The 13,574-nt window shown below is 49.7% G+C and overlaps 2 protein-coding genes across 2 annotated transcripts in view; both read right to left on the bottom strand.

The window, feature by feature from the left end:
* The window catches only part of CHAT (choline O-acetyltransferase), a 31,164-nt gene extending 29,009 nt beyond the window's left edge, over window positions 1-2,155 (bottom strand). The window contains exon 1 of the mRNA XM_053983927.1: window positions 2,033-2,155. The gene's annotated coding sequence lies outside the window, so the exon portion shown is untranslated. The remainder of the gene's footprint in view (window positions 1-2,032) is intronic.
* Window positions 2,156-3,479: 1,324 nt separating this feature from the next.
* Window positions 3,480-5,723, bottom strand: SLC18A3 (solute carrier family 18 member A3). The gene has a single exon (XM_053983929.1). The coding sequence runs from the start codon at window positions 5,721-5,723 to the stop codon at window positions 4,137-4,139; it is 1,587 nt and encodes a 528-aa protein (XP_053839904.1). The 3' UTR covers window positions 3,480-4,136.
* Between the last annotated feature and the right edge of the window lie 7,851 nt (window positions 5,724-13,574).

Here is a 13,574-nt window from a genome sequence, read left to right as displayed (position 1 = left end):
TTGTGTTCAGTCAGGTCTTGATGGATTAGAGGTTTTTTTGGTTTTCTTTTAATTACTTTGCACTGTGCGTATGCAAAATATAAAAGACAACGTGTGTTGACTATGTAGAAAATAATTTTTTTCTGTAATCTTTGGAATTATTACATTCAGGGCACTGAAATTATTTCTACAACAGCTTTTAAGAATAATTTAGATTAGACTCTACAATGTATGAAAGTGAGTTGAAGAGTTTTGTTTAGCAATAGGCAGAGATGGCTGTGGATTATTCCTCTCCTGAGGAATTAGCTTGTCTTTTGCAGCCTTGCAGCTTCAGCATGGCTCTGCCAATGTGTATGTGGTCACTGACACCTTGTGTTGATCCTGTCCTCTCCCTGTCCTGCACTGGCTGTCAGTGGGGCCATGTGCTGTGAAATAGGTTGTATAAGGTTGAGAGAGATGCCCCTGGGGCCCTGCAATGAGCCACACAGCAAACGCGTGTTGATTTGTCATCTGCTTACAATTTCAACCCAGGTGAGAGATGATGTCCCTCATGGAAAGGCCACCTTAACTCACTGCACTGCTCCTCTCCCTCTCGTGTGCTGCACAGTGCTCATCACTTAGCCATGCACTCTATTCCTAAAACACAGGTTCAAAGCACCTCAAATAATGCACGTCCTGTAACTCCTGGAAGACTGTTGGCTTGCCCAGTTGTTTATGGGCTGGCCCCAGCCCCCCACCTGCATTCAAATACAGAGCAGCCATTTTGTCTTTAGAGCCCCTCAAACTGTACTCCCTTAAAGGAAAAATCCTGCTGGTATTCTTTTTGCTGGGACTTTTGTTCTTCCTTTCCTTATGCTTTTTTGTCAAACTGCAATATGGTGTCACACTGACTAAAAGTCTATATTGGCTCAGTGTCTCTGGGAAGTGCTACTACTAACAGCCCTGCATATCTGTAAAAACAGTGTGATAAAGAGTTTGGAGGTGGTAGCCTGAACTGTGCTTTTCTCTATTGCAGGGATGAGCGCAGGCTTTGTCCCTGGTTCAAGAGCTGACAGCTTAGCATCACACCCAATCCTGTATTTGCTTAATAAAGGAGAAGAAAACTGACACAGGAGAAAATCCTGCAGAAATTCAAGATGACTTCAAAGTTGCTCACTAGAAAGCTATGAGGTACATTTTCAAAGTTATTAAGCAAAAAAAAAAAGAAAAAAAAATAATCCTAGCTGTTTTTATTTACAGCTGGCTTAGCTAGAGGGCCAGGGTGAGCGGCTTAGCACGGTGGCTGCGAGTCACAGCAGGCTGGGGAGCCGGGTGGCCTTCCCCACAGCTCAAAGCAGCAACTCAAATCCATAACAAAAGGCGCTGATCTCTTCGTTAGCAGATAGCAGAGAAGGACTAAAATAAGCCCATGTGCTTATACTTGAGCTCTCCTGACATGATGGACTCAGGAGGCAGCTTGCAGTATATGGTGTTCTTGGGGCAATACATTCAGCCCCCATCCATTCATCCTCACTCTCAGTGTTATCAGGAGGATAAGCTTAAAGTTCTCAGGAACCTATGCTTGAAGTTAAGAGGAATGAGTGCGTTGTCAGGAGTACACGTGTGAAGCGCGCACTGCCGCGGCAGCGGACATTGCGAGCGGAGCAGGAACCGCCCTGTCGCCGGCCGTGAGCTCCCTGCGGGCCACGGTAGCGCCGGACCCGTCGGGGAGCGCTCACGCTCCGCCGGAGGCTGCCGGTACGTCCCGCAACCTTCCTAAGCCTTAGCCCCGAAGGAGCCCTTTCCCTCCCGTACCACCCGTCGCGGCGGGACGCTCGGGCGGCGGCAAAACGGGCGGCCCCGTGGGTGCCGCCCAACCCGCCGAGTTTGGCGAAGGCAGCTCGCTCGGCTCCGCGGGACCCGCCGCCCTCGCTGCCGTTCTCCCCGGCCCCAGACTCTCCCCGGCCCCAGACTCTCCCCGGCCCCAGACTCTCCCCGGCCCCAGGCTCTCCCGCAGCCACGCCGCCCGGGCAGCGGCAGGCGCGGGGCTTGCAGCCCGCCCGCCCGTACGTACCTGCTCGTCGGGGAGCTCCGGAGCGGCTGCCGGGCGGGCTCTGCAAGTCGCAGCGGCTCTGTCCAAGGTACCGCCGCCTCCTCCGCGGCCAGGTCCCCTCTGGGTGGGGGCGTGCGGAGGGCGGCTCAACTCCACGGCCGCTGGCTCCTCCCCGGCCCGGCCCGGCCCGGCCCTGCCCCACCGCCCCTCCCGCTGCGCGCAACAGGCGCTGCTGCGCGCCCGCTGTGCCCGTGCGGCTGCTGCGCCCAGTGCCGGCCGTGTCCCCTGAGGGCGGGCGGGGGCAGTCGGGCACAGCCGGGCTCGCCGGAGTTCTTAGGGCCGTCGGGATCAGCCTCGGCAGCGGCAAGTACAGCCCCGAGGCGCTGCTGTGTTCGCGGACCCGCGTTGCCACAGGGGTTGTCGCCGGTGTCGAGAAGTGTCGCCGTGGGGCATCTGCGGCTCCTGAAAGACCACGGCGGGGAAGGGTGGAAGCCGCGACGGGGCGGCAGCGGTCCCGGGAGGGGCCCGGGTTCTGCAGGAGCTGCCATGGGGCCGGCAGCAGCAGCGGCTCGGGGAGGCTCCGCTTTTGCCGCTTACCACAAAGAAGCGGCTGCGGTTTAGGGAAGTTGGTCGCACCTCACACCGCCGTGGCCATTGCTTTTTCGCCGAACCCCCGTGCCAAAGCGCCATCCCGCTGTCTTCATTAGTTTTGCGCCGCCTGAGCGGCGACTCGACCTCCCCAGCGGGAGTTGCGGAGTCGCGCGTCCCGCGCAGCTCAGCGGAACCGACCGGCCGCTGCTCCGCGGCGCCCACATCTCCAGGGTCGGGTGGGAGCCCTTTAATAGGTGCCGTGGCCGCTTGTAAATGTCTTTTCACCCTTCTTGCGATTACAAGTAATTAATTTTGTTTCCTATTGGGTGAAGAATTAAAATAAACGACTTTATTTTATATTAAGAGAAATTTATAGGGCAAATTATGCAGTCTGGTTCCCTTGTGAGTGAATCGGAGATTTCCACTCTTTGCAAATGTTTCAATGAAGCATTTCACCCATCTTTTGTTTTTGTTTAATCCCTGTCGAGTCACTGAGGTGGGTGCCTTTTAATTCGGGCAGCATTTAACACTGAGAAGGGCACCTTCCAGTATTGTACCTCTAACTGCTGGTGACGTAATTTTTTAAATATTAGAAAATTGAAATTCATTATTGTGGGGAATTAAAATTGAATTCACATGAGAATTCAAGGAGCTGTTTCAAAGCAAGCAGTCGCACAGTAGCAGCACAACGTTGTTTGCTCAGACACGTTATGCTGTGAAGAATGAATGAGAACATTTTGTACTGGGGTTTTCTCCTGTGCCATTTTGGTAGCTAGTGAGAATTATGCTCTGCGAAATTGTTACTTTAGGGGTTACACTGAGCACAACCAGCTCCCTCCCTCAAGCAGCCCTCAAAAACAAAACAAAAGACAATTGGTCCCCTTCAATTCTGTTTATTCAGATTGTATTATTCTTGTAACTTGGACTTCAACATAATACAGCATATTGCACTTACCGGAGCGCAGCACAAGAGAGAAAAAAAAGGTACAATATTTCAGTTTATTCCCAGGGAAGAATAAAATGAGATAGCTGTTGCTCTTCTTAAATATAGGAAACCAACTGAAAGTCTGAGTATATGTACACAAGATTTACTAAGTCCCTGAATACACCATTTGAAATTTTACACATACTTTTTTGCTTTTCTTGTAATTTTTACAGAGATATACAGTATGTCACACACAGTTTCAGTTTGAGAACACTCTGCACAATTATACCCCAGCTACAAAGCTGTTGGGTTTTTTGTTTTCTTTTTGGTGATTTTTTTGAAAGATCCCCTCAGATTTCTGCTAATGATTACTCCAGTAATTTTTTTCAGTATTGTCTCCCATTTCCCACCCCCTCCACCTTGCCAGAATGCTGAGGGAAATACCGATTAGAAGTAAGTCTAGAAGAAAGCCATTACATCATGACAAAGGTTAAACTGTGGATATTGCACGTCAGTACAGAAACATAATGCAGTAACATTTTCATCCCCCGCTTTGCTTCTCTCCCACATGTCTCTCCTTGCTCTTGGGTCTGGGCTACATGGGGGAACCTAACTGTACTCATAGTCGGATGAGTCCTCCTCAGACACCCCTTTCAGGTCTCTGTGGTAAGAGCCCATGCTGTTCTCATCCATCTCTCCCGCTGGCTGGAGGCTTTTGCCCATGCCTTTGCGTTCCTCCATTTTGATGGTGTCATAGAGTCCCTTAGGTCCTTCTTCAAGGAGGATGTTCCTCTCCGAGTGAGAGGGTTTCATTTGGCAAACATTTTTGAGGAAGAGAAGGACAGGGGCGTAAAGCACGTTGGCTAGCCCCATGCCCAGGTTGAGCTGCGCAAAGCCCATGGTGTGCACAATCTGGCCGGCCACGATGGGCCCCAGAGCATATGCCACACAGTAGGAGATGTCTGCAATGGCGTAGACGCTGCCATAGACAGAGACGTGACGCACGTCCACAAGGAAAGCCAGGGTGGGCAGCAGGGCTGTGTCCACCAGGGCGATGCCGAAGCAGATGCCGCAGAGGGGAATGATGACCTGCCCGAAATTCCTGCAGGCGGGCACCAAGCAGGAGCTGGCACCGATGATGGCCATGCCCAGGGCCCCGTAAAACCACTGCAGGTGTGGGTACGCAGCAGCCAGTTGGACGGTGACGTAGACGCCCAGCACGTGGGGGAAGAAGGCGGGCAGCCAGGTGAGGCCCACCTCCCATTCGCTGGCCCCCATGGAATCCTTCATCCAGTTGGCGATGGTGGGCTCCAGGAAGGCCAGGGGGATGTTGCAGGTGGCCAGAGCCCCTGCCACCACGGCAATGTAGGGGTCAATCATGAGGCGGTGTATGGGGGTGCCGACAGGCATGTTGGCCCGTGCCCCGGTGCCACCGGGCGGCGCCAGGACCAGCAGCAGCAGCCCGTCGAGGAGGCAGACGCAGGCCAGCACCAGGAAGGGCACCCGCTTGCCCGCGAACTCGTAGAGGACGCCGCCGAAGGGGGGGGCGGCCAGGCTGCCGAAGGAGATGCAGGCCAGCGCCGTGCCCAGGGCGCGGCTCCGCGCCGGCTCCTCGGCGTAGCGGTCAGCGATGAGGGCGATGCCGGCGGTGTCCGCAAAGGCAGAGCCCAGCCCCTGCAGACTGCGCGCCGCGAACAACGTCGCGTAGTTCTCGGCGAAGGCGAAGGTGGCGGTGGAGAGGAACAGGACGGCCAGCCCGGCCAGCAGCGGCGCCTCGTAGCCCACGCGGTCGATGAGGGTGCCGCTGAGGGGGTTCACCAGCAGCTGCAGCATGGCTTTGGAGGCGAACAGCACCCCGATCTGCACGTCCTCGTTGCTCCCCGAGGCCGGCGGGTACCGCGCAGGCAGAAGGCTCCGGTTGCCGCCGCCGCTCCCGTTGCCCCCCGCGGGCGCGGACGGGCCGGCGGTGCCCCCGCCGCCGCGCATGGCCGCGATGTAGTCGGGGATGATGGGCACGATGACCATGTAGAGCATGTTGTCCAGCAGCAGCGCCACGCACACCACCATCAGCAGCAGCCGCCGCTGCCGCCGTGCCTCCCCCATGGCGGTGCCCAGCCGCCGCCGCCGCTCGCCCACCGCCTCCGAGAGCCGCTCCACGGCGGCCCGCGCCCGGCCCGCGCCCCCCGCCTCCGACATCGCCCTCAGCGCCGCCGCCGCCGCCCCGCCGCCCGCATGGGGCACGGCGGGGGCGGCCCCGCCGCCTCAGCCGCCCGAGCCGCCGCCGCTCACCTCCGGGCGGCTGCCGTCAGCCCGCGCCGCCGCTGCCAGGCGGCTCCGAGGGGCCGATCCTCCATCACCACACTAATAAGCGCCGCGCACGGAAACCCCACCCGCCCCCGCCACCGCGCCGGCCCCGCCGCTCGCTCGCCCGCCCGCCCGCACTCCGCGCCCCGCCCCGCCCCGCCCGCTGCACCGCGCCGGGGACGGCAGCCCTGCCCGCCGCGGCCAGGGGTCTGCGGGGCGGGGGTGCCGCCGGGGCTCTCCGCCCCGGGGGTGTGCCTGGGAGGGCGGTGGGCACGCGGCACCGCCCCCGAGGCGGGGGCCCGACGGCGCGGCTGGCTGCGGACGCCCGGGCGTCGCTGGTAGTGAGCCCGGCTCCCCGGCAGCCTGCCGGAGCTCTCCGTTGCTTCCCCCTGGGCCGGCACGACGTGCGCCCGCCGGTGCTGCGGGCAGAGGTCCCGTGTCCTCTCAGCGCTGCTTCAGCGGCGCCCGGCTCGCCTGCGGAGGTCGGCGATTACGGGCTCCGCCGCTGTGCTGCCGCCGTCTAACCCGAGAGCTGCTCTGGCTGCTCCCCAACACGCGGCGCGGGTCCGCCCGCCACGGCGTAGCTGGCCAGGGCAGGGTGCAGTAGGGGCGCTCGGGGAGACTTGGGCTAATCGGGCACGGGTCTGGCAGGGCTGGGCTGAGCCCGCACCTCAGGGGAGGGGCGTGAGACCACGGAAGCTTCATTGGAAATCAGAGAGCAACACAATAACTGTCTTCCTGCGTGCGAGAGTGTTTCTGACAAACAGGCAAACGCCAGGGAAATAATCGTCAAGTGCGGTTGTGTTACGTACTCCCGCATTTTGTCGGGCCAGTGTGGCAGCTGGAAGAGCTGCGGAGCAAGAAGCCTCACCCGGTGCAGAGGCTTTGATATTGAGAAGCACTCCTTAGCACAAAGCAGCATATCTGTACTCCTGTAGCAGAAATGACATGTGGGCTGATCCAAGGAGGATCTCTGCAGAAGGCTGTATGAACTAATCCCATCTCTCAGCCGAGCGGTTCCTGAATGGATGTGGAGTTTGGGCAACTTCATTTGCTTGCGTAGCCGGGCTTCCACAGCTGAAAGGGAGATGATTTATCTGTCAGATGATTTTGCTGTATCTTGCTCTGTTGCAAGAAAACATTATAGATGGCCAGAAACACTTTAAGATGGATTCCTGCGTGGAGTAGCATACAGATCCAATTGTGCTTACATAGAAGTGGAACCTTAGAGAATATTTAAGATAGCAATAGTCCTTGACATCCACATTGTCATTGTTACCGTTGTTACTCATTTACTATATCCACTGTAAAACTGCAGAAATGCACCACTGACAATCGGGATAAATTTGTGGATCTGGGACTCTAAATAAGCTATTGTCCTAAATGCTTCAAAAGCTAATTTCAGGGTGTAGAAGGAAAGTGTCTGAAGGAATAGAAGAGTCTAACTGGAAGGGTCCTGAGCTAAAAGCCAAGGCTGCTGCACTTGGCTGCATGGAGTCAAGATACTTGTCACCTGTGAGACTGATTTAGTTGGGAAAAAATCAAACTAAACACTACAAAGTCCATCCTCCTCTAATTCCTCAAACAGACCCTGGGGTCTTTCTTGAGAACATGTTTCTGCACAGGACTGTGAGCATGGGAGGAGCAGCTACCCAGATGGCGAGGAAATGGCTGAGGGATGCACCTGCTGTTTAGGATGGATATCACGTTTGCAGTAGGCAGTAATGGGTTGGGGGCAGATATGACTTTGGATCGTTGCTGTGCTGCAGTCAGGAGTATTGGAATCTTGGCTCCCGCTTGATGAGGCACTTTATTTGATTAAAGTTTCCCTTTTAATCAGAGATATGGTCATTTCCCGTCTCTAAAATGGAATCTGGCTCTGGGGGTCATGTCTGGATAATAAAAGGACTGGTTCTCTTGTCTCGTGGGAGTTGATATCGAATTTATTACCATCAAGAGAAAGCAGAATTATACTTGTAAAATGTTGCATAATAAATTTAGCTTCCTTAGTAAATCAAATCAGCAGATACCCTTATCTGTAAGAGATGCGTCATCGCTACGTGAGCTTCTTTGACTAGACAGAACTAATGGGGAGAAAATGTACCTTCGAGTGTGGTCAAAGTTGATGGGCCCACAGTAAATTAAACTTAAAAAAAGTCTCCCTGGTGTTTGGCTTAGAAATTTATAATTATATTTGGGAAGGCACTTTAAGGTGAAATGAGATGACTTAAAATTTTGTGCTTTTATCCCAAAGCCCAGAGATGTGACAATTATTTAGTTTGAGAGGAGGAATGTGGAGGAGGTGATGTACTTCATTTGTCCTCCAGTGCAGAACATGTAGGTTTGGAAAACCACTCTTAATATCAAGGAGATAGAGAAGATTTTGGATCTGTATAAAGAACAGGGATGACTGCACCAAGACTTTTACCACTTTCTTTGTTCTAGAGGCTGTAGATGTAGGAAAAATAGCTCAGGATGACTGTTGGGTAATAAAAAGGATTTTATTATTGAATCCAAAAGAGCCCATGGCCCAGGAAGAGAAACTATACTTAGGATCTTCAAGATTTCAGACAAAATCCTAGAAAATATATAACATGTGTGAGCATATAAACCTTTATATCTGATGATGGTATCAGTTTAAATTGAATGTAAGGGTGAAGTGGGGTTTAGTATGACCAGTTGATCACATTTCTCACACTCAGTTTAAAATGGAAAACCTACCTACATTGGGAATTTTGGAAAAATCAGAGAGGTTTCTCTCCAAACATCAAAATAAATATATAAGTAGTTAAACAGATAAAATTACTTGTGTACAGTCTGCTCTTGCTTGTCCTGCTACCTACTGAATTGATAGTCCTTGTGCTTTGAAATGACAGTTGTTTCTGATGCTGTATCAGGGCAATTTTACAGAAAGAGAGAGAGAGAAGCAACAACTGCTGTGATGCACTCTGCTCTCAGGAATGGAACTGAGTTAATTGTGCATCCCTAGGAGCCTTTCTTTCACAGGAGAAAAAGTTTTGCTATGAGGTGTCCAAAAACAATGAGTCAGAGAGTTAAGAGTCCTCCAGGTCTGCAAAATATTAATAGTCCTAATAGCCTGAGTACTTAATGTCTGCAGTAGAGAGCTTGCCCTCTTCAGGATATGGCAATACATTTTAGCACTTAGGACTGAACTAATTATGTGTTCCTTTTTTGATTAGAAGACCTGCTAATCTGATTCTGTCAAACAGGAGAGGCTCACCTACTTTGACAAGTATGTTATAATCTTTAGAAGTGTGATAGAGGAAAATGGAAGAGATTGAAGGTAAGGTCCATTTTCAACAACTTAATTTCAAATGCATTTTTGTGAAATGCAGAAAATGGTCAGGCTGTCAAATGGCAGCCAATAAGTTATTGTCATGAATGTAGTGATCGAGAAAACAATGGGTATTTTGCATTATCCATTAACATACTGCTGTATGTCAGTAGTAGCTGAGGTTCCTGCTCTTCCTGTTGGGCTCTGAACCTTTGTTGCCAAGGCAGATGGACACACAGTACAGACAGAAGCACATGAAGCACACAGGGCAGCTTTGGAGAGCAGAGGAAAGAGGGAGTCCTGCCAGTGGCTTGAGGTGGCACTGGGCCAGGCAGGGCTTGGTGCCCCTGGTCCTGCTTTGGGTTCCAGCTGGGCTGGTTGGCAGTTCTGGCTGGACAAGACTTAGCCCCTCCAACCGTTGGTACTTTTGTGATTAGCAGGATTAGCCACAGCCTTCTGGGGAGACCGTGTGTCTTGTAACTCTGTAAAAAGTTCTTGTCTGATGCAGGTGTAATGTGGGATGGAGACTGTACATGAACATGTGCCCTTCCACTTCTGTAAAAGCTTTGTTCAATAGGCAAAACTGCTTTTTATTAATGGTGGTCATACTTCGAGGAATGGTAAAATGATCAGGGTGTTTTTTTTTAATTAATGTTACACCCATACTTCATGCTGCTTCACTCTTTGGAAATAGTGCTTAGAGAGGAAGGACAAATAGCTGAAGATAGGGAAAATAAGAGAAAAAACAATTCAAGGATTTGTGTCTCAGCTTATGTCTGTTCTAGCAATAGCTGATATTCTTGATAGTTGTAATAGACAGTTCTTCATTAGAGTTAAAAGAAAACTAGTAAATGATGGTGTGTCTTCCAACTCTAAAAGTACAGGGTATTCCCTATGACAAAGTAATTTCTGAATATGTAAATAGCTCAGTGAATGGAATTTCCACTTTCCCTCTTGGAGAATACTTATCTGTCCAATAAAATTCAGGGCTTGAATAGTCTCCTGATGTTCAGTCTGAAATTTCTTTTCCTGTTTTGTTCCTGCTAAGCCTATGTCTACTGTGTACAACACCTCAAAACCACTTTTTTCTGTTCTTTAAATCCTTCAGACATTTGTTGTGTTAGTCCCAGACTACACGAGTATGACAAGTGGCATTGGTCTTTGAGATGCAAGAAGCAGCTATAAAATCTGGGAGGATGCTGTTTCTCCTAATGACTGCTTCTCTTCCTGGTTCCTTGAACACCATTTTTATCCTGTCATGTCTTTGCTCTTTTGTGGAAGGCTGTCAAAATGTTCTCCAACCCACCATAAAAGTATATTTTCTCCCCAAGTTATCCTAATTTTCATCTTTTCAGATGTAAAAATACAGAATCTGTCCTTGCCCAAGACTCCTCAAGTTCATTTCTGATCCAATTTTGCAGGGAACAGGAGCTGAATGAATGTTTGGATGCTCCTGATTTTTAACATCCTTCTCCACTAGCTACTCATCTCTGCTCAACTTCTGGGGCTTTGCTGCAGTCCAAATCAAATTCCTCATTGCTTAACAGCCTTTCAGAACTGTGATAGCAGGAAACACATCTTCCACATGCTCACAAATAGTTTCTTGGGCTTTAAAAGTGGTGTCAGATTGGCAATTTGGTTTGCTGACTGTTCAAATGTGCATTTCCATCATGCTGGACATTCTCCTCATGCTGACTACAGAAGAAAGATATATCAAAAAACCTGCCAGATATTTTGGATTGGTAATCTGCAAAGACATTCATTTGTCCAAAGCAGAACGAATTGAATATGAATGTTTTAGTTAAATGGGGAAGCAAATATCTTGGGAAATAATTAAATATACATTTGAAAGATAAATTGTAAGTGACATATCCCAGTGACAGGATACAAGTCAGCTTGCATCTTCTAACTGTTTAGGTAAAATTTCACTATCAGGAAAAGCTCAGCTATCTGGCAATTTTGTAACGCCTTTCTACAAAATTATTGCCAAGGAGAAAATTCCAAGTATGAACTAGGCATTGGTGTCAGGAGACAAACAACATAAAGTTGTAGTGGGTCCTACTTTCCCATTTGACCTAAGGAAATCAGAAAAAATAAACCTACATAATTACTCATGTACATCTAATGCATCTAAATATCTAAACCTTAGATATTTACTCATGTCCATATGTTGTATGTTAGGTTTGTCTGTGGCAGCTTTTGCCACCAGACTTGCCCATCTCTTCCCAGTGCACTGTTTAGTTCATAAGATGTTATGCTTCTGTAGCTTTCATCCTGTCCCTTAACATTTTGAATAGCTGTGGTGTTTCAAAGCAAAGTGCTTATAAAGAAGTGGAAAAAATGCTCCTTTCTACAGCATAGATAAAGCCAGTGGAGACTGAAGCCACCTTGAAGGTCCTTATAGGTGTGTGGGATTAGTATTCACACAAATTTAGGAAGGGGAATCAGGGGTGCATCATGCTTTCCACCTCAGGAGGTTACAAGACTGATTCCTAGCCTGCTAGCCTGAGGCTGGTCTTGGGATGGCATGAGCCACTGGTGTCACTGTGGAACTGCTGTTGGAGTGAAGGCTTGGAAATGGTTCTCAGTAGAGGCAGAAGACTGAAGTTAGTGATTTTTGTGGTGCTTTTTTCACTGTATCTGCTGAAGTGTCTGTTTCCACTGCAGCTTCAGAGCAGTATATAGTCCATATGTGGCCTTTGTCAGCTGGGGGCTCTTCTTTGCAAGGTACAAAGGGCAGTGACTCCTGCTGGTGCTTTTAGATCTATCAAAGCAGCCTTTGCTATTTTTGAATAAAGTTGAATAATAGCCTGTACTTAATAATACATTAGGTTCATGAACCATCTGAAGATACTTATATGTAGGCACACAGAGTGTGGTGATTGGGAGTGGGGCTGTGGCTGAGCCTCATCCCCAGTGGGCACAGCTGTGAGAAGCAGGTGAGCAGCACTGACAGCAATGAGCCATGGAGTGCCCAGGGGCACTGAGCAACCACCAAAGGGAACAGAGGGCACACAGGTGCAGTGCAGGAACATGAGGGGATAAAAGGTTGGGCTAAATGAACAAGCAGGACAGATGCTTGCAGCCTTCTGAAGTGACATGGTGATACTCTGTATGGGCAGGCACCTGAAGCCTTCTGATGGGGTATGGTGTTGCTCTGTATGGGTGAATGCCTAAAGCCTTCTGAAACTGTATGGGGATGCTCTGTGTGTGGTGGCTGTCTCAACTGTGGTGTGTGCTGGGACTTGTACAGTTGTCTCTTGTTTTGTCTGAAAATGTTGTAAGTTGTTCTTAGCATGAAGGCTGTTCTCAGAAGTTGCTGCAAGAGTGAGGTGCCTGGCATTAGAAATCTGGTCTGCACTGACTGGCTCTCAGGGGTGGAACACCACCTGTTGCTTCCCTGCTGGGGCTGGAATCATATGGAATTAGTGTTAGTGTCTCAGCCTGAGCATGTCTATGCCCTCCAAACTGCAAAGTAGATCATAAGTGGAATAAACTTCATAAAAAGTGGTGTGATTTGACAGCACATCTAGTAAGTTTAGAAATTGTACTGAAAGTTTTCTGGAGGATTTGAAAATCTAAGGAGATGAAGTCCATTTACTACTAACCTAGGCAGGACCAACTGGGCAGCAGGAGGAATACCTGGGAGAAACAGCTGAGAGAGCTCCTGCTCTGAGCCCTCTTGGAGGTGGGAAAATGCATGGGCTTTGCTGTCAAAATGAGATGGGACTGGTGGTGTCCCAGTTGTAATCCCAAAGAATGCTTGGTTATGTAGGTTAGATTCAGAAGCAAAATTGCAGTTTTCTTAAGCAGTTTTCTTAAGCAGTTTGGCACAGTGGATGTGTTGGGCAAGTGGATTATAGGGCAAGTTTTTTTTGACTTTCAGTTAGATGATAGCACCTGCAGATTAACTTAATTGTTTTTTTAATGTACCCAATTGTTTTAATTGTGAACATGCAACAGAATCAAAAGCACTTTGGTTCTGTGGAGTATCCTATTTTTTTCCCAAAGCTTTGTGAATTTTTTTTGGTACTGTTGAGAACTGTTTTTCAACTCATACTATATAAGCATTATGTATTATGTGTATTTCATGACCCAAACTGTATGTGTGGAAGAGAAGGCTGCTCTCTGCAGGTTTCTGTACTATGTGCACATCCCTCGAGTAAAAGGGAAATGCAGGGAACATACAGCAATGAGCTAACGGATGTTGAACATACACTGTGAAGGAAACTGATTTTAATTGGAGACAAATTGCATTTGAAGGGAACTCTTTACCTCCTGACAAGATTTTAGGAATTCAGTGGGCTCCAATATTTTCCTAACAGTGAACTTTTAAAGAGATTTTCCATTTCCTTGATTGCTGTTATATTTAAAGAAGATGGCACTTGAGAATTGAGAGCAGGATGCAGTGACCTTGCCTTACCCATAACACCAGTGGAAACTACTGT

Source organism: Vidua macroura, chromosome 8, assembly GCF_024509145.1.
Source record: "Vidua macroura isolate BioBank_ID:100142 chromosome 8, ASM2450914v1, whole genome shotgun sequence".
Taxonomy (NCBI): Eukaryota; Metazoa; Chordata; class Aves; order Passeriformes; family Viduidae; genus Vidua; species Vidua macroura.
The sequence above is the reverse complement of the archived record's forward strand: the minus strand, read 5'-3'. Positions and strand labels throughout refer to the sequence as shown.

Coding starts and splice junctions, on each gene's coding strand:
- SLC18A3 (XM_053983929.1), bottom strand. CDS start 5,723: ATGTCGGAGGCGGGGGGCGCGGGCCGGGCGCGGGCCGCCGTGGAGCGG.